At 39.6% G+C, this 21417-nt stretch overlaps 1 protein-coding gene across 1 annotated transcript; it reads left to right on the top strand.

The window, feature by feature from the left end:
- The first annotated feature begins 502 nt into the window (after nucleotides 1–502).
- On the top strand, nucleotides 503–20749 carry sdcbp2 (syndecan binding protein (syntenin) 2). The gene is made up of 9 exons (XM_040152843.1): nucleotides 503–748; nucleotides 5869–5920; nucleotides 6705–6801; nucleotides 11285–11385; nucleotides 12191–12355; nucleotides 15325–15500; nucleotides 17332–17503; nucleotides 18706–18797; nucleotides 19067–20749. The coding sequence occupies exons 2-9, from the start codon at nucleotides 5870–5872 to the stop codon at nucleotides 19119–19121; spliced, it is 909 nt and encodes a 302-aa protein (XP_040008777.1). The 5' UTR covers nucleotides 503–748; nucleotide 5869; the 3' UTR covers nucleotides 19122–20749.
- The last annotated feature ends 668 nt before the right edge of the window (nucleotides 20750–21417 follow it).

Genomic DNA, 21417 nt, shown 5'->3' with positions numbered 1-21417 from the left:
AGGTAGGACTTGAAATTTGCATTTGATGGCTTTTTAATGAGGAAATGTTCGTTTTTGAATGTGTGGCTCTTTAAATTACAAATTGCCATGTGGTCATCTTGGTTGTTGTTGTTGCTGTCTAGTCCTGTGTGAGGCCCATAGGAGGTGAACACCACATGGTACAGGAAACGTCAATCAATCAATAAAGAAAAAAGAACCATTAGTTGCAGTAAGAAGCCATACATAAAGTAACAACAGCCCCATTTTTACCAGGCAGTCAAATAAAATACTCTAAATAACTATTCCTTGGGAATAAGTCTATGGTTATATCTTTAGGTGACTGTAAAAAAAATTTGGATTACAGCCCTTATAATATGGCAGAGGCTGATCAAGGGACAGTCTTGCCACATGGATTTGGCCTGGTCCACCCTTACCTGACCCCTGACAGAGTGCAACAGCACAATACATAAGGAAGGACACATGCCCACTCGCTTATCGTCACGAGGGCTGTTTCATAGGTGTGAAATGGCCCCGTATCGGTCACGAGCTGTGACCGATACGGGGCGTGGCCTACCACGTCAACATTGATTGACGTGGTAACCACTACCAGGAAGCCAGCAGTGACATCACTTTCCAGAATTCCCCTCCAGTACCGTTTCAGCGACGAAGAACCAGAGCGACGAAGAGAGAAAAGCTGAAAGGTGAAGGAGTGTGCTGCTGTGTGTGACTCCCAAGTGTTTCAGCTGATTTAACAAGCAAGATATTAAAGGTGAGAGTGTCTCTACCACACCCTTGTACCCAATCCTTCCTAGCAGTAGCTAACTGTTCCTTCCAGGTTTCGTGTACCTAACAAGCTAACGTTACGGCTAAGGTTAGCTCTCTGCTTCCCTGCTGTTTGTGTTGGAACAAAGACGCTCTGCTTAGCGACTCAGCTAGTTTTCTCGTCATTCATATACTTTATAGTGTGTTCTATTTTCACCTAACAGTTTGCTAGCTTTTGAATAAAATATTTATCTTTCTTCTTAAATCAGCTAACAACCTTTGCTTAATTTTTAATGACAGTGAAGTGAGGCACGTTAGCAAACGTCGATTTGCAACATTTAATGTCGTAAACTTAACCAGTCACATGACAGAGACACAGCAATAATACCGCCCTAAAATTAACCGCAGACTTTTTCCTCAATATTAGTTTTATCGAGGAAATGCCTAATCTATTATAATTGAGATAACGTCTGTTAAGCCCTGCGTATTATCTCTCAGCCAAATGCATTGCTGCGTTGTTAAAGCGTTAATACAAAAGCTTATTTTGCCTGTTTATAAAACGTAAAGGTATGTAATCTGTCTGTAACGTCTGAACTGATATACTATAATGTGGCCCATTTAATATGTACAGTATGAAGGGATGGGTGTGGGTCAGTTCTTTCTCCTTTTACCGTTGTCAGCCCTCCTCCCCCTCCCTCTGTCTCTTTTCCAGCCATGTCAATAGACCGGAATAAGCTGCCCAGAAGACCACATTCTTGTATCTAACCAATTCGTTCAGGCTTACTGAAGTTAGCCCTCTCTTTCCTTTTCACTTTCCACCATAGCTTTTGGTGTGCGAGCTACATACTTTGAGGCTGAGTAGCAATGAGCAAAACAGTTGAGCTGCTCTCAGTAAATGAATGCACCTATGGGATACATGCCAATCCTTTTATCACTATTTCTGTTTCTTGTTTTAAATGCAAATGTAGGAAAGTACCCTTTACATTTCAAATAATGTCACTTGTCCCCTTCATCTGAGCTGCAGTAGCAGAGGTGACTCAAGTATTAGGTTATGTCATTGCAGGAGCTAACCAAACACTCATTTTTTCCAGGCTTATTCACTTATACCTCTGGCCTGCTAGTCTGAACGAGGGGGGAATATAAAGGGAGCAAACAAACACAGCTGAAAAGTAAACACTAGAAGGTATTAAAATGCCCCTTTGTGTCCACTAACACAATGATACACTTGTTCTACGAGGACTGAGAATATCAGAATAGAGTAGTGGCTGGAGTAGCTGGGAGAGTGAGATGTCGCACTAATGTGATTATGGCCAGAATGATATGGTTGGGGAAGCAATACATTTTTTCACTTACAATTGTCAAAATGAATATTTGACCACATGTATTTACCATTGTGTGTACAGGACATATGTGAAGACTGATATATGTGGTGGTTTATACTCTTTAAAACATTTGATTTTGTGATGGGGTTGCTCAGTATGGTCTATTATCTTTTTGTAGGAATGATATGTGATGGGGTTAATCAATATAAAGGGGAATGAGTCAGAGGTTTTTTTTTTTTTTTTTTCCTTGACTTGTTTTTTTATTTCATGTTGCTGTCTATGGTGTGCCGTGTTTATCATTAGCTATTTGTTTTTGCATATTGTTTTTGGAGGTTTGTCATATATCTGTTCTTTTTTACGTCTTACTGTCGTCCTCCTCACTGTTTTTCCGTTCCTTATTGAGTAAGAGATGTATTCACATGTCTTGTGATGGTGACACACAGTTGTCACAGTGTGATGAAGAAAATGGGTGAAAAATTAGTGATGCTTCTGTCCCTATCTTTTTTTTATATAAAAGTACAAAGACTGGAAAGACTAAAGTGCAATCAGTTTGCTTTATAAGATTAGTTTTTTCGCATTAATGTCCGTATTTTAGAGATTCGTCAGTCCAATACACTGGATTGGTGTCTGTGCCAATACTGACCTTGTCAAGCGAATCATGTATCAGCCATGACATGACAAATCCACATTAATTACAGTTTCTTTGTTACAGTCATGATTAAAATCAGTGTTTCTGTTATCAGTTAATACATTCATTCAGTCATGGTGGGTTGCCAGCTCAGTTTGGCCTCATGCTACCTTTACGTTATTAAGTTCCATGCTGTGAGATATAAAATTTTAAATTCAGATTGAAGTTTAAGTAACTTAACTTGGGATTTGCACAAGCACGGAGTACAAGCACACTGGAATTCTTGCACAGATCTCAGAGTTATAAAATATGCCCAACAAAAAGGGGGTTGGGTTTAATATGAAAGAGAGACAGGAATATTGTTGTTCAAAAGAAAAAGAAACAGAACACTGAGCTCATATATTGTACAAACTTAGCTCTGGTGTTGGATTGGCACTCAGTATTAGAACATACCCTGACTTGAAGTATTGGAATCTATGTCTGGATTAGAACTGCAATGATAAGCCGTTAAGTTTCAAGCAAAAATTTGCTGGTTCTATTTTCTCAGATGTGAATATTTTCTGGTTTTCTAAGTCTCCTATAAGAATAAACTGAATATTTTCGGGTCCCAACCATTGGTCAGATAAAACAACAAATTTGAAGACGACATTTTGGAACAGCTTTGACACTTCTCTGAAATTTTATTGATCATAAAATTAAAAAAGTATTAGTAGATAAACTGATAATTAAAATAGTAGAAGTCCTAAGCAGGAAAGAGGAAATTGGGTCGGTGTGTCTATACTTTACTCGACAGTGGAGACAGACAGAAAACGTGGAGAGAGTGGGGTGACATCCAGCAAAGGTCTCCAACTTGAATCAATCTGGGGACATTGCTATTTACATTTTATGTGCCTTAGATCACTAGGATCTTCAATATTATTAACACTAGATTTAATAAGTGTGCTTGAGAAGCAGCCGTTACCTTATTTTTTTCCCCAAATCATTCCAGACATCAGGGCACGGGGAGAAATGTAAGCATCAGTGTATATCAAGACAAATGAACAAATGAATTGGATTTAAAAACAAATGTTAGACTCAAACATACTTGTGATTATTACCTGTCGTAGCATTACTGCGTGTCTCAGCTTGTGTTTTTGTACTGTCGGCATAGTGCCAGTCAGCTGACTGACTGTTATCTTTCATTTCCTCATCCCTTTTAAGGCTGCTGTTTTGTTTATCTGCTTTGGTAATGAGTTCATCTAAGTCTAGTTTTGGTTGGAGCTGGACCACAAGGGAGTTCAGACTATGTCATGCATAACCATCATGGTTTTTGCAACATGATTGGATCCTGAGAGCCATTAATCATTGCCTGTGTTGTGGCTCTTTAATGAGTTTCCCCTCCTACCATGTTTACTCATTTATTGTGTTTTGTGGCAGCTTTTACTCGACACAAGTCACCTATACAGGCCCAAGGGTTTTTAGTGTAATGTCGGTGTTTGAACAGAAAGTCATATCATGAAAACAGCACGGAAATACAGGTGCAGAATGTAGTTGAGCTACTTCTACCTACCCTCTGCCGTCCTCTCATCTGGTACTTTAGTCCACATGTTTGCCATTTACAGCAATGAGTCAAGTTAAAAGACATCACACACATAAACCTTAAGTCCACCCAGTGTGAGAACAAGATTACATGAGAAGATGTGGTGCCAGGGTGAAGTGATCAGTTGTGAGGTCACAAAGCCATGACACAAATCAGAATAAATGCCACTATTTCCATTTTGCTTTACACTTACTGACATTGTCTATGCATGCATTTGTCCATTAGCTAATGTGTTGTGACATTTTGTGCTACTGTTCTATTTCTGGAGTTTTGCTGCCAATGCTACACTGTTTTTTTTTTAATGGACAAAAGTACTGCATACTTAGATTATCTGGACATTGGATGGCCTTATCTGAGATATTTGTCACTCTTCCAAACGCCATTTATAAATGTAGCATTGTACTTATGGTTTGGCAATATGATAATATATATTGTGAGAAATCTGTCTACGATCCAGCATCAAGTTTCAGAGGATTAAGTAAATTATTTCTTTCACAATATATGTTGATTTTGATCATATTGCCCAACACTAGTTATACTGTAAATATTATCATCACATCTGTTAGTAAATTAAACTAAGGCTGCATCTAACAAGTATTTATATGATTGATTATTTTCTCAATCATGACATTTTATATTATCTATAAAATGCCAGAAAAAAGTGAAAAATACCTCTTATAAATTTTATGATTTCTAATTTGTTGTCTATTCACCCATCCAATAGCTATACCACTTATTTTTTGAGGGTCACGGAGGGGCTGGAGCCATCCCAGCTGAGACTGGGCGAGAGGCAGGGTACATCCTGGACATTTCGCCCGTCTTCAACAGGGCTTTTTTTTTTTTTTTTTCCAACTAACAGTCCGAAACTTAAACATATTAAATTTACAATAACATAAGATAAAGAAAAGCAGTATTTCTCACACTGGAGAAGCTGCTTGAGAATCTTAAAAGATACAGGTGATCAGTTATCGAATAGTTGCTGATTTATTTTTCCATCATTTGACCAAACTCTTCAGCTCTAAAATCAACAATTCCCAAGAGCATAGTGTTCCCCCTGTTCAATTACCACTTATTGGCATTTCAGTCTTCTTATATGATACACTGTTTTTGAATATTTATTTGCTGGAATCAAATTCTGGCAAATGCATGTCAAGTGTTCTGTTTTGTTGTAGCTGTTGTTAGTGCTTTCAGCTCCTGAGCAGAACATCTGTCTCTCTTTGGCTTACTGAATGTTTGATTTTCTGCATCAGTCACTCATTTATTTATTTCATGCATTTATTTTTTGTTTAAGTCTAGAAAACCCAAACACTGAACTGCATATGGCTGTAAGCTACATACAGCTAAAGAGTTGGCTTGATTTTCAGTGGAATCACCAGCACTAGCACCCTTTTTAAATCAGAGAGAGTCATTTGATTCAATCTTGATATAAAATGTAGCTTAATGGAGTTTAAAGGTAATGGATGACATTAAGGTAACATTAGGATATCCTGGTCATTAGTCTGTTGAGGCATATGTAGCTGGGTTGTTATCTCATACAGCCAAGCTGTGTTCCTCCTCTCAAGGTCCTGCACTCACTGCTGTTTGTATTTTCTCCTTAGGATGTCTCTGTATCCATCTCTCGAGGACCTAAAGGTCGACAAGGTCATCAAGGTGAGTGAGTAAGGGAGGATCAATTTTAGACAGAGCCATCTATCTGAAGATGATTACTTCTGTCTTTAGTAGTCTGTGCCAGTTTTGTTTTTTTTGCCATTGTTCTAGTATTAAACGGGTACACCAGCGATTTTATATTAGGAAATTAAGTTTAATTGTCAAGAGGAGTAATGCACAGCCTCTGAAAAAGTTTCATAATGTCTTCTGTTGCTCCAGAGATGTTCAGAAGTTTGGAAAAAAAGCAACAAAAATTTAATAAAAAATGGTATATAGTAGCTTTATGGGAAATGTAGTATCCAGCGGTTTTGGAACTTCACCCAAGGGTAGGATATCCTTGCCTTGGGCTGGTTCGATTTTTATTAACCATTCCTTCTTTAACCTGTCCCTTGTGAGTCCCCAACTTCATGGAAGTCAACAGAAAGTCACTGAGTACTATATCACGGAGTTTCCTTTTAATGTTGTCATTTTAGCATCATTTTCATGTCATTGATGATGTAATTTATTGCTGTTGTATTGCTTAGGCCCACAATACACAGTTTAATTTTGAGTTATATGAAGGTACACTTTGCTTAAAAATGTTTTTTCATGGTTTGAGACTTAAGATATTTTTTCAAAAGTACATCCATTTCTAATGAAGAATCACGTTTCCTTAACAACCCTGCATCAATTATTTCTCCTTTCTTCTCATTTGCATTGTAATGATGACAGTTGCCTGCCATCCAGTATTTACCATTTCAAGTCTAAGTGCACTTCCAGATGACTGTTGCATGTGATTACTTTCTAGGCCCAGGCCCAGTTTGCCCAGACTACCACCCCCATGCCTGCCATCACTGAGGGAACCAACGAGCCTCAGCCTGCTACTGCTGGGATGCCAGGATCAAGTGAGTCTCATATATGCTTTTGAAAGTTTTTAGAGAGTATATTATCCTTCTGTTTTGATACAAACTTGTTTATAGTCAGAAAAATTAGTAAAAGCCCTTCTTTCTCTTACTTGTAGCAGAAACACCTTCACCTGTACATGCTAGCCCTTTTTCCTTATCATTTTGTGTCTTTTCCCCTTGTTTCTTATCTGTGGCACTGTGTGGGGGGTCTGTGGTTACTCTTTGAAGAAGAACAGTTATGAAGTATTTGAGGTGGATAAAGACGTGTGGAGTGAGAAGACTGGGATGGGAGGTGGAGTTAAGGGGTCTTTGGACAATAATGGGAGTAAATGGGCCCCCCACACAGGATATAATTTCTCTATCTTCCCCCATCGCTATTGTGACTCTCTATATCTGTTTCTCTTATTGAATTTTGGCTCAGAGGCTTATGTCTGTTTTTTCTGAATTTTTGTGAAAGTAGACCTGAACTCTGCAGTAAGCTATATTCAGAAAAAAGAGAGAAATTGGGCATCCACAGAAGATTAGAAGGATGTAAAAGATGGGCAGCAAGCCCATTAGAGGTTAGAGAACACAACCTTTCTGCTTATTTTCACTCACTTCTCCCCCCTTTTCCCATTCTCTTGCTCCTTCTACTTCTCTTTTCTCTGTTTGGATGCATAGTCCTGTGGGCTTTTGGTCTTTTGTTTTTACCCCAGCAGTGCTAGCTATGAGTTACCATGGAGACTGGCTCTGGCAGTTGTGCTGGGACAGGGAATGATGGGATAAAGAGAGAGTAGGAGGAGGAGTTGATTTGAAAAAGAGGGAGTGAGGAGAGACCAAGGAATGAGCCTGATTGACATCAATTCTGGACCACAGCCTATCCAGATACGCTAATGCTGTAAATTGTGGTCACAGCATTTAAATTGCCTCAGCAACGTGACCTTTAGGAAAAACACAATTCATACATATCCTGCATCTGTATTTTCAAAGCTGCAAGATTATTTCAATTGTGATTTGACTCTTCCTTACCTTAAAACATCTGCCTGGCAAAGCAAGAGTCTTAATCAGCCAGTGAAATTTCTCTGAAGACATTAATCCAGGTCCTCATTTATTGACTAATTTGAAAGTGTGGGTGTGACCTCAAAGGCGGTTTCCCACATACTGTAGCTAAAGATAGAGAGTTTAAGAGAGAGAGGTCAGGCAAGAGATACACTACGTGACCCCTGCCTGTATTGAATTGAATAAAAGGACAGAGTTCATTCCCAAGTCAACAAGAGTTTGTTTTATTTATTTGCCTGTGTAGGTGGATTTGGAGCAGGCATGTGTGGGACAGGTGAATGAAAGAGAAGGTGATGAAACAGGATAGCACAAAAATCTAAATGAGGAAAAAGAGAGGGCAGGGCAGCTGATATGACAATGCATTTTCAGATTTCTGAAATAATGAAACATGCAGTGTTTTTTATTAGGGCCAAGTGTAGGAGTAGTAGAGGATGAATCATGATCTGAATGTATCTATCATTTGTGTTTGGCCAGCATGTGGATGTGTTTCTCTCTTTTTTTCCTTTTTTGTAACATGACTAGAGCTGTCAGCTGTAACTATGCAGTGAGTGACTTCTGATCACTTGTTGTACATTTTTGGTTGAAGTGACAGACTCAAATCATAATGACTTTAGACTTGACTCTACCTGGTAAAGTCATTGCATAGTCAGTGACATGGGCATGTATGACTACCAATTGACCTGGGTCACTGGTGTTTACCTATGATGAGACTGCTGACAGAAGTAGCAGAATGAACTCTAAACTGTATAGGGCTATACTATCTTCTCAGATTAAACCAAATGCTGCAAAACCGATAGGACGGTGCTTCACAGTCCAGATGGATAATGACCCAAAACATACTGTGAAAGCAACCCAAGAGCTTCTCGAGGCAGGAAATGCAATATTCTTCAATGGCCAAGTCAGTCACATTGATGCCATATGAATGCGTGCAGATGGAGAGGAAGAGGAGGAGAGAAGGACTTGGTGCATCATGGGAAATCACCCGCCAGTCTAGGTCTATAGCAGCATAACTAGGGGGTAGTTCAAGCCAAGCCTGGGCCAGCCCTAACTGTAAGCTTCATCAGAAAAGGAAGATTTTAAGCCTACTCTTAAATTTGTAGACGGTGTCTGCCTCCTGGACCCAAACTGGAAGATGCTTCCACAGTAGCGGAGCCTGATAACTGAGGGCTCTGCCTCCCATTCTACTTTTGGAGACTCGAGGAACCGCAAGCAAGACTGCATTCTGGGAGCACAGTGTTCTAATGGGGTAATAGGGTACTTTGAGCTTTCAGATATGATGGTGCCTGACCATTAAGGGCTTTGTAGGTGAGGAGGAGGATTTTTAAATTCTATTCTCGATTTTACAGTGAGCCGATGCAAAGAAGCTAACACAGGAGAAATGTGATCTCTTTTCCTAGTTCCTGTCAGTACTTGCACTGCAGTATGGGGAAATGGGGAAATGGGAAAAAAATGTTATGTCAGTGACTTTGACTGTAGCATGATTGTTGGTGCCAGACGGCTGGTTTGAGTATTTCTGAAACTGCTGATCCCCTGGGATTTTCACGCACAACAGTTTCTAGAGTTAATCGGAATGCTGCCAAAAACAAAAAACATCGATTGAGCAGTAGTTCTGTGGACAGAAATGCCTTGTTGATGAGAGAGGTCAGAGGAGAATTGACAGACTGGTTGGAGCTGACAGAAAGGCTACGGTAACATAGCAACAGGCAACATGAACGTCGGCGGATGGGCTACAATGGCAGAAGACCACTATGAGTTCCACTCTAGTCAGCCAAGAACAGAACTCTGAGGCTGCACTGGGCACAAGATCACCAAAACTGGACAGTCCAGTTTTGGAAAAACGTAGCCTGGTCTGATGAATCTAGATTTCTGCTGAGGCGCGCAGATGGTAGGGTCAGATCTTGGTGTCAACAGCATAAATTCATGGACCCAACCTGCCTTGTGTTAAAGGGTCAAGGCTGCTGGTTATGGTGTAATGGTGTGGGGAATGTTTTATTTGCACACTTTTGGGCACCTTAATACCAGACAATCATGGTCTGAACACCACAGCCTATCTGAGTATTGTTGCTGACCATGTGCATCCCTTTATGGCCACAATTTACCATCTTCTAATGGCTACTTCCAGCATGATATGCACCACGTCCGTGTACTTGAGTGGCCTCCCCAGTCACCAGATCTGAATCCAGTAGAACACTGAGGTGTTGTCATCATGCATCGAGACTAGTGATGTGACTGGCTGAGAGTGTATTTATTAATCACCAGCCCCTCTGATCTAGATTCCACCTCAGCCAGACTGCGTTTGCACTGTCGCACATGCATGAGCCAAAATAGCAGGTGCGCTTGGAGACACCTACAGTAAATTCTAAATAACTGGCTAGCATGCATATTCATGTATGCCATTATGTAGTCACTGGCTGATTTAGCTTATGCTCATTGTCCTGCCTCAGATTACCTTCCTTACATGTCCTTTCTGTTACCTTTGCCAGGATAAATGCAATAATCATTGCAATGCTACAAGGGCAATTATAGGCTCTTGTTGATAGAAAAGCGATGCACTCATGCAGGCAAGCAAGAAGAGGGACAGACAGGTACACACTGTCCCACAAATGAGTGTCATGACTCATAACCTACAAGGCACCACCAGTTAGCATAAAAAAACAGTGTGTATATTTATATGTCTTTGTAATATTTAAACAGACAGAACAGGAAGAGGGAGGGGAGGAATTGACACACACAGACCGTAGCTAACACTTAGAGATTGTAGTAGCCTTTCCCTCATAGCAAGGAATTGAATTCTGATGCCAGGAAAGTTTTACTGCACCGTAAGTGCTTATTATCAGCAGCCTTCCAATGGAGGCTTCAGTGAAGTTCAAGCATGACCCTGCTGTAATGGACAGCATCAATGATATATTAAGTGTAGGATAGAATGAGATCAGATAAAAAACGTACTGAGTAATTGTCGAATTAATCGAATTATCTTAGGGCAAGATACTGAACCCAAATTGCCCCCCGTGTGTGTGTGTGTGTGTGTGTGTGAGCACTGTATGCATAGAAAAAAGCGCTGTATCAATGTGTATGTGATTGGGTGAATGCAGCAGTAGTGTAAAGCGGTTTGAGTGGTCGATAAGACTAGAAAAGCGCTATATAAGTGCAGTCCATTAACCGTTTACAATTGGATGGAGACTAGACGGCCTGTCTTCAATGTTGCAATTTAGTAGATTGAAAGAAAGAAAGAGGCATACATGTATGTATACACTAATTTATTTATGTATTTATTTATTCATTATGTAACCTTAAGGGAAACTTGTTTTCTCTTCTCCTCAACATTCTCTCTCCCCTTTCTCCTACCAACAACGTCTCTCATTCTCCTTCTCTCCAATCTTTTCCTCAATTCCCTTTTCCACCCACCCTCTTCCTTCTCCTCCCACCTGTAACTCCATTCTCCCAGGCTTGTACCCAAATCTGGAGGAGCTGGGAGACTACATGGGCCTGGCCCTCAACAGTGATGAAGTCCAGAGGAACCTGGCATTGTTGCCTGTGGCTGACAATGTACGTATGTGTGTGTCGCGTGGTCCTGATTTTTCTCATTTTACACCTTGGGATTTGTTACAACATGTGTGATTTCTTGCTACTTGTGTTACTTCTAGTGATGTTGTCAAATACTCAGCTATCAGTAATTATGTAGGTGAGCGAACATTCGACTTACATTCACCAAGTGGACACAAACATGACTCCAAATAAATTATCATGTTGCTCTGTAAGCAACAGCTTCTGCCGCCCCCAAGTGGCTAAAAATCAGTTGTTAGTACATGGAAGGAGCCGTGAGCTTGGATGTATCCAAGCATGACAGTACTAGGTCCTTGTAGATCCACATTACTGAATGAGTCACCACCGGCCTGGAGCAGTGTGTGGGAAGGTGTGAGCTCTTCACTCCCCTCCAATTGTATGTGTGTGTATGTGTTCGTGTGGATCCTGCAGATGTCAAGGCTCTTGCAGCACCCAAACTTGTCAGCTGGCATGTAACATCTGTGTTGTCTGCCATTTGTTGATTTCTTCACCTCTACCACTGTTTTTATTTTATTTTTTGCATGTCTTCATTGTTATTGCACAGCATATTAGCGATGAATTTCTCAAAAGCAGTGCCTAAAGCATTCCTGATCTCATTCACTGGTGGAGGAGGAGATGAAATCGAATCCTCCCACATATGTCTATTTAATGTAGCAATCCTTTTCATCTCCAGTTGAATTTTAATGTAATCCTTTCTTCCTCTTACCCCCACCCCACTTCTTTCTCAACCCAACACTTCATAATTTCTCACCTTCCTTGTTGTCTGGCTTCCTTCCCCACTCCTCAGCAAGTGGCAGTGCCATCCAGCTCAGGTGTTGGGGGGATGGTGCGGCCCGTGACAGGAGCAGATGTTGGCATCAGGCGTGCAGAGATCCGACCTGGGCTGCGGGAGATTATACTCTGTAAGGACCAGGACGGGAAGGTGGGACTCCGGCTCAGGGCCATTGACAACGTGAGTCAGCATCAAAAACTCTTTGACAGACACTGCATTAATTATTAAGCACAGACTGACTGCCGTTAACACTCATTTGATGCCGCACAGATGACCCTTTGAAATCTACACCCACTTCTTTCACTCTCCCACACGAGATCAGGATTGACATCTGAGTCAAACTACTTTATTTGGTCTACACATTCAACCTGTTTTATTCTGTATTCGGAGCATCATGTGATCCGTCATGTTGATCACTAGCAGTTTCACCAATTCATAAATGTACTAATTTAGCAACCACTACTAGTCGCAAGGTTTTGTGAAAGAAGTCATCCCCCAAACAGTCCACTACTTTTTAGGGTGGTAGTGTTATTTATCAGGATGTTCATTTGTTTAAATATATTTTGATGCAAGAACACTTTAATTGAATCATCTTCTCGCACTTGTTTAGCCAGAGATTCTCATATAAAATTAGTAGCCCTCTGAACAAATACTGAACATGCGTACTATAAGCAATGACCAGGACTGTAGTCAGCCAAAGAAAATCTTGGTCGGCTGAAATTGTACCTACACTTCAGTGAATCGATTGGTGGAAAAAAAAATCTGCACGTTATCTCTGGGTTAACTAAATCAGCCACAGTACACTGACTGCACTCTACATGGTAGCCTTATTAGTCTTAATGAATTATAAATAAACATAAAAAGCTAGTATTTGCAGCGTATTAAATTGTTTCAACCTAATTATTTAAAATGAAATGATAATAGACTCAGAGCCGACCAGTGTGCACCTGCCCATATTCATATGATTTCCAAAAATAGAACTATATAGACTGGTGATCCCAGCACAAGCACTATTGAGGAATAGACACTCAAAACCTCAAGCGTTAAACGCGACAGTTGATGAAGCAACCTAACGAAGACATGTCAGCCTACCGTTTCTAGATGACCTGCCATGTAAGTTGTTGAGCTGTGATATGCACACTGCTGTTTGCAAACTTTATACTCAACTTTTAGGTCGTCGTTTTAACAAAATGCTGCCACACCAACGACTATTTTGACATGGTGTCAATTAGTTTGGAGCCGACTCCGAGTAATCGTTCATTAACGTTGCATAAGTTAGCCCCAGCAGTCTCCATTAGGGCGGGCAAGTTCAGAGTTGTAAAACGAGGTTTTTCAAAACAACCCCCTGTTATCACAGATAGTCTGTCCCTCCCACTACCAGAAACAATGGATCAATCTTGGAAGGCTATTGATGTAGCACTTTTCTCCTTATGAAAGTAACAGACGATTGTCCGACCAAAGAGCATTTGGTTGGACAAGAGCATATCGACCAACCAGTCAACTGGGAGACTACAGCCCTGGCAACGACATTACATTACAAGCTTGAGAGGTCACCCAAAGTGCAAAACACTTCTGGCTTACATCTAACTACTTCATAAGTATGGATACAAATTTTGGTGGCACACTGGAAAGAATGTAGCATAAAGTAAAAAAAATACACTAAACTGCCAGTTTATTAGGTACACCTGGCTACAACTAAAGCAGTCTAATCCAGCAGTCTCAGCAATAGCAATAGCACTAAATCTTTCATGGTTATAATGGTTTTTTTTTGGTTTTTTTAAAGGTGTTGATTCCACTGTATAATTAGTTTGGAGGCAGTAGTTTGTGGCACTGTTGAACTGTATTAGGTTTAACTAAGAAAGTGTTTCCAATATTTAATGTGCCCTTATTGATATAAATGCGAAGGATAAAATCTTAGTCATTACTGTCGACAGCGCTGACTGATGGTTTTAGTTGTTGACTACTTGACTAGTAGAGCAGTTGATAAAACCCCTATTGAACAAACCCGCTTCTGATATTGTTAAACTTGGAGAGCTCCCTAAAACTACCTGAGACATTCAACTGACCTGTTTTTATTACATCTTATCCCAGGGACACGTGCATAGGCTATAATTAGAGTAACTTGCTTAAGTTAACAGCTAAAACAGTGACTGGGAGGTGTTTCTTATTAGTACTAAGAGCAAGCTGTAAAACAAAAACAGAGGGAATGAGCTCTTTTGACACTTGGCCACTCTAAAAGTGGTAACAGTTAGGCACATAAGTATTTGGACATGGACACAATTTACGTAATTTTGCATCTGCACACCACCCCAATGGATTTGAAATGAAGCCATCAAAATGTGATGTAAGTGTAGACTTTCAGCTTTAATTCAAAGGGTTTAACAAAAAAATTGTATTAACTGTTTAGGAATTACAGCCATTTTTATACATTTGTCGCTCATTTTTGATGGCTCAAAAATCCATTGTAGTGTTATACAGCGGCAAACCTAGGAAAATTGTGTCACTGTCCAAATACTTATGTACCTAACTGTATTCTCAGGTAGTAGTTAATAATTCAGTTTGTATTGAGTTCCACTAGTACAGTGGGCAGTATTGAAATGTCTGAAATGAGTTGGTAAACACAGGAGATTCAGAGTATCGGTAGGTACCAATACTCTGAATCTCCTGAAATGAAACAGACACAGCACACTCATGATTTCTACACCATGCAATACAATCTGCAGTAAACTCGAGGCTAACATTGAAGTCATAGACAAGATAACATGTTCTGTTTAGAGTTGTATTAACAACACCTTAACAAGGTGCTGAATCTTCAAAATAGGCCATAAAAATGAAATATATTGCTCCAGTCCAAATTGCTGCCAATTTTTTAATTGAATGATTCAGACATAAGCCCTCTGTTGATCCTGCTTTATGTCATTCCTTTTACTGTTTCATTTTTAAAAAATGATCTAGCAATCTCTTTTCTTTCCTCTGTTATTATGGACATTCAATCTCTTCTTTCTAGTCTGTGTCCTTGCCTCCCTCCACTTGAGTCAATCCTTTGTTTTCTTGCCACTATCAGCGTCTGTCTTCTGTCTCCCCTCTCTCTTCCTCCATTCCCTGGAGTCATCTTGAATGTTTTATCTGTTTCCTCTGTCCTCTCGCAGGGAGTGTTTGTCCAGCTGGTACAGGCTAATTCCCCTGCGGCCCTGGCTGGGCTGCGTTTTGGAGACCAGGTCCTTCAGATCAACGGGCAAAACTGTGCTGGTTGGAGCGTAGACAAGGCCCACAAGGCCCTGAAGGCTGCAGCTGAGACTCGCATTGAGCTTGTGGTCAGGGACAGGTGAGGAGTATTTGATATACTAAGGAAAGAAGATTATAACAGTGTGTCCTAAACTTTTTATACTCATTGTTTTCTTTTGGTAAAAAGCAAAAACAATTTAATCTATTTTGGGGCTACCTCTGTCACTATCTTCAATGTCTACAGTTACCGTGGTTACAGGTGTTGCTCTCATTTATTGCAAGGTTAAAAGAAATGGAAAACATACCTGTTTATACCGGACTGTAATGGTTCATACATACAGTGACCATGCTGATCGACTCGTCAGTAATACAGCAGACTCAGTCTTCTCAGCTAAATTAAAGTTAAAATTAAAGTTAGAATTCTCAAACTCTGATCATAGCCAGTCACTCACTGTTGTTATTTCTCACTGACACTTGGATAGCTGCATCGGTCTGTTCTCTCCACTGCCACAAAGCATGATCATTCAGAAGCTGGATTCAGTCATCATTTACTAAAATACTTTCCACTATCAAGGTTTAGCTTGAGATGAGCAGCTAAGATATCCAGTGACATTAACGCAGTAATATTACTTAAGAGAACATATGCTGTAGGTGGAGATTTACGTATGTGACCACCTACATTAATCCTTCACTCATTCCTGCCAATAGCCTATAAACACCAAAAATAGCCAACTGAAAGTAACATTGACATCAAATGCACATCCACAGCTCTTGATAATGCTATTTTAATGGTGCGTTTTTATACATGTTGATGTGCTGACCTGCCTGTTTCCATGGTTTGTCCCAGCTGTTTTGTTGCCACTTCTTGTTTAATTTGTGGAATATAGATTCAATTAGTCTATAAAGCTGTTACTTTTTTCCTTCTGAGAACTGCTAATGTTAGCTACCAATAAGGCAGAGACAAGAAGTTCCTGAAATGAAAGCTGCAGCTTATTAGTGCAGATCAAGCAGCTAAATTAGCTTCTATAGCAGATATATATTTGGCAGCAGAGGATGGTAACATACATAGGATGTATCATCTATATCTCTGACTTTTCTTTTCCAATGTTGGGTGTTGAAGTTTAAAATTGCTTTATAAATTACTTGACATCCATTTGTCTCATTAGCAAAAAGGTTGTTTGCATTTCATTATCTTGCCTTTTAAGATTGAGTATTAATGGTCAGGATTTTTGCTGTACTTTCACAGCACTTTTGAACTTACATTACCGTAACAGTTAGAGTTCAAAGGAAAAAGCTAGTTAATTAGCCTTGAATTGCCTTCCCCAGCTTTTGAGTTTATCTGAGGAAAAGATAAGAGGCTGCTACCTCACAACCGGGTCAGGTAGCAGCATGATAGGGTCTTGTGACTCCTATCATACAAGGAGATTCCAGATATAAACATGGCCATCACATTTGCATTAAACTTTTAGTCTAAATGAGTGTATATTTACATATCCTTGTAATATTTAAACTGAGATTATCTATCTGTCATCTGTTTTCAGTTTCATAGCATTTCTGTAGTAATACCAATGTGTGGCTCCCTCTGCTGGCTCCTCCATCATTTGTATTTTTCTGCTCAGCTTATCATTTAGTCTTGTTTTTATAAGCATTATCAAATAGTCTCTTGTTATCTTGTATTTTCCAATCTAATTGAGTTTTTTGGGGTTTTTTTTATGCGTGCGTGTGTGTATGTGTGTGTATGTGTGTGTGTGTTTGTGTATATGTATATGTATATGTATATATAATATATATATATTTTTAAATATGTAAATTTAGAGACATTCTGGTACATTGTAATTTTCAGTAAAGAAGTCTCAGGATCAGGCTCTTTGTAACAAAGCTTTACACTTGTGGATTCCTCATCCTTTCTGTGTTTCTGCTTGTGTCTGTAGGCCATTTCAGCGCACCGTCACCATGCACAAAGACAGCTCAGGTCACGTGGGCTTTATCTACAAGTCTGGTAAAATCACCTCACTGGTCAAGGATGGCTCTGCTGCCCGCAACGGTCTCCTGACTGAGCATTACATCTGTGAAATCAATGGACAAAACATTATTGGACTCAAGGTCAGACACTTGTTTCTGTACATATGAGTCTTTGCATTAAATAGTCAGATGAATATAAACCGTTATTTGGGTGTGGAAGTAATGTGTATGGTGTAAATTGATGAATTGTGCCAGAGCAGAGAAGAACATGGACTAAAAATAGTCAAAAATTAGAATAGATCATTTGTGATTTTCGTAAGATGTTTGGTGGCTGACTTTTAGTTTGCACCAGGATGGCTGCTCCCATAATAGCAGAATGTAATAAAATGTGGGACATGCATTGAGTTGATCACTTTGTGAACACTTTGTACACTGTGTACTAAATGCAGTGATGCAGTGATCGTAACGTCACATAATTCTCTACCTTTCATACAACTATCATTCAGAAAACGTGCAAAACAGCACAGGTGCAGACACTAAGTTTAGATTTCCCCTGAGAGTCTTCTGTCTACATTACTCTTAACTGTTTTCCCAAAGAATAGAAATCTGTTTCTGCTGTGTTGGTTGATTCACTGTGGGAGAATCTAGGAAGGCACAAAGCTTTAGACTGTATAATCAGAATGATGTCATAAGTAAAGAGACAAAGCTGTGATGTAGGGGTGTATGGATGAAAGATGGAGGAAACTTTAAAAGGACAAAAGTTGTCCAACAGTTCCATATTGGAGACTTTCAGGTTCCGCAAGTCTGTAGTGCTGCGTTTCAGAAGAAATTTACGAACACTGCAGAAGTCTCATGTCAGGTCAAATGCCCGTATAGGTCATGGTCTGCAATGACATCCGAGTCCGGATTTGTCACACAAAGCTTTTCAGTCTGAGGGGCAGGGAGATTATCATAGTAGATGTGATGTGGTTGACCTGATGTAAATGACAGGACAGGATTTGTTACACTATATAGAAAAAGATGGTAGCGTTTCATTTTGCTCTCATGAGGATTTTTTTCGTTACTGTATTTTGTTTTTTGACATCACTATGTGGTTTTGTTGATTTTATGAAGAGTTTTGAGAACACACCTCTTTGAAGCATGTATGTGCTGTTTTGCAAGTGGAAACACAGTTTTGGCATTTATCTCATCTATACTCAATACTGGGCTTTTTTTTTCTAACAATACATCAAAACAATGGAGAAAAACTCCAAAGTGAGTGTTTCACAAAACCTTGAATCTAATGGTAATTCATTAATTACATGAGGTCCTGACATGTCACTGTTCCTGTGTGAAAATTCCAGGATTCTCAGATCAAGGATATTCTGACCACCTCTCCCACCACCATGACCATCACCATCATGCCCAAGTTCATCTATGAGCACATGATTAAGAGGTGAGACTTCAATATTTTACCTAATCTAGTGCCATTAACTTGGTACATTCACATCAGTGTGTAAGTGATCCAGTTATAGTTACAGTTACAGAATTGCTGTCGGTCTCCACCAGGACTGGCCAATGAATGAGTTACTTGTCAGTTCTTTCAGTTATGTCTTTGACCAACCGAACCAAACTACAGGGGTGAAAGCATCCTAAAATAAACCCAGAGGAATTTTGTAGGATCCTATACACTTTCAAGCTTATTGGTGTGATTTTCTTTTCCAGGATGTCCAGCGGTCTCCTGCGGTCAGCCATGGATCACTCTGTCCCAGAGGTGTGAAGACCAGAGGGAGGACTGTCAACTGTCAGGATGTCTACAATACAGAGCTCTCTCTCTTTCTCTCTCTCTCTCTCTCTCTCTCTCCTTTGCTTACTCATCTTTATCTCTCTGTCTCTTTCTGTCTTCATACCAAATCACCTCCTGCATCACAATCATCATCATCGCCGTTTCTCATTCTTAACATAATTTTAAGATGCCTTTTTTTCTATTCTTCAGTTGTTCAGTATATTCTTGACCTTTTCTACATTTTCCTCATTTCTGTTGACATTTGTACTTTTTATATGTTAACCCTTTAGTCTGAGTATTACATGCTTATTTTTTCTTGTTTTGTATTTGAGATCAAGGACAGTACAAAATGTTTTTTAAGCCATGCACACTATCATGAGTCCAGAGCTTCCTCCTCAGTGTGGAGATGAATCATTGGCACGTGACATTTCACCTTGTCAAAATGCTGTAAAAGCCAATGGTCAGTCATCAGAACCCTACAGTACCATGTAGATTACAGCTGCACCCTCAGTCCCTGCACTTGGCCTGTGATCTGTGTACATAAATAATCTGGGCTGAACTAAAACCCAGGGCCTCATGTGAAAATGTTCGCTGACTTTGTTCTAGATTCCAGTGTACAGTCATTTTTACTTGGCCAGTAATACTAATCATTTTTAGCAAAAAATTTGTTTTTAGTTTATACCATATACTGGTGAAAATTAGTGTTGCATCGAGATTGTGTTATGATTATTTTTTTCTTCTTTTTGTTGACACCCAACATTTATATACCCTAGATTCTAACATATAAGTGAGAAATACACCATAGCAGTTTGTACTTTCGCCAAGAGATGACAATGTGTCATTGCATCACATTTCCTGTCTCTGTGGGCAAAAGTCATGATGAGACTCTGATGTGTTAAATTGTAGGTACTGGGAACAGTGTGTGCACAATCCAGGGGAAAGTGTAGGGAAAAGGGCAGCAGTAGATGTTTGTTGCCCTATGTAGCTGGGACTTGGCCCTGTCCACAGACATTATGAGAACCATGAGATGGTGAAAAGCACAGGTAAGCAAGATCCTAGCACAATATGTGAGTGTGTGTTTGATACGGTCTAGTGCTTCAAACTGTTTTCAGGGGAATTGTTGGTATTTGATTGGACAGGGTCTGTGCTGGGCAGACCCACTAAGTGCACTTTCCACTACCTTTTAAGAGGTTGACTTTCCTGTATCCATTTCAACAGTTAAGTCCAATAGTTGTGTTTGTGTAATGAGGGAACTTGTATGTTAACTATAGGAAACTGCACAAATTTGATGCTGAAAAATCAAATTAAAGGCATTTAAATTCCACATCATGAGTTTAGCCAATGAACCTGCTCTCCTCTGCTTAGAGTTATTAGCGGACTTCCCTCTGTAATATTCTTTCCGTAACTGATGAGCACAGTGAGACTGAGCGGAGCTCACAGTTGTGAATTTGTACTTGTTACATAGTTGCTCCTTTTAATGCTGTTCATGTTTGGATGCATGCATTCCTTTAATTTTCTAGGTATGCAATCTGATAAAAATCTCTTGTCATTCTGTAAAAAAAAAATCTAAAAGTTTATATACGAATGTAACCCAGATAATATTGTAAAACAAATAAACAATCTCTGTTCACATTAGCTTGGTGGTGTTTGTCTTCACCATCAACATTACTTTTATCTGCATACTAACATGTGGTTGGTAAAAATGCAACAACAATATCAAGCAAGAAAAACATCCAGAGACAAACACATGACGACAACAGAAAAGTTTCCTCCATGCTGTTTAATATAGGGGCTTTTGGTCTTTCTTTATACAGTGTGGTGGGAGTGTGAATGGAGAAGTAGTCTACTGATGTCTTTTACTGTGTACACTACTCTTGCCATTAAAATAGTTAATTTACAATACGTTATCTGTAGATGTTAATATCAGCTGAATTACTATACAAGGCATTGAATGTCCTTAATGGTAGGATGTTAAAAGACTTGGTATAACCTCAGTATACATTAATTATCATTATATAGTCTACAGAACACACAGTCAGACAATCAGACAAGAACAAAGCATAAAATGACATTACACATTCAAATATTGCCAAAAAAAGAAAAGCCAAACACCCCCCACCTCCTCCTGTCTTCCCCAAGAAATATTAAGCATCGTGTGTCTAAGGATATATACGTAGTATATAACCAATCAGTCACCGCCGCATACTGTACAGTGACACAACCTCACACTACAGTAGGAAGTTCAGGTTTATTATGGGACAGAAACAGAAAAGAGAGGGTCATTGTTAGA

Source organism: Xiphias gladius, chromosome 18 (assembly GCF_016859285.1).
Source record: "Xiphias gladius isolate SHS-SW01 ecotype Sanya breed wild chromosome 18, ASM1685928v1, whole genome shotgun sequence".
In the NCBI taxonomy this organism is placed as follows: Eukaryota; Metazoa; Chordata; class Actinopteri; order Istiophoriformes; family Xiphiidae; genus Xiphias; species Xiphias gladius.
Note: the sequence above shows the minus strand (reverse complement) of the source record. Positions and strands in the feature narration are given on the sequence as shown.

Excerpts from the sequence above, each read along its gene's own strand:
- sdcbp2 (XM_040152843.1), top strand. The coding sequence starts at position 5,870 with ATGTCTCTGTATCCATCTCTCGAGGACCTAAAGGTCGACAAGGTCATC. Across the intron at positions 11,386-12,190 it reads TGTTGCCTGTGGCTGACAAT|CAAGTGGCAGTGCCATCCAG; the intron begins GTACGTATGTGT and ends CCCACTCCTCAG. Across the intron at positions 18,798-19,066 it reads TATGAGCACATGATTAAGAG|GATGTCCAGCGGTCTCCTGC; the intron begins GTGAGACTTCAA and ends TTTCTTTTCCAG.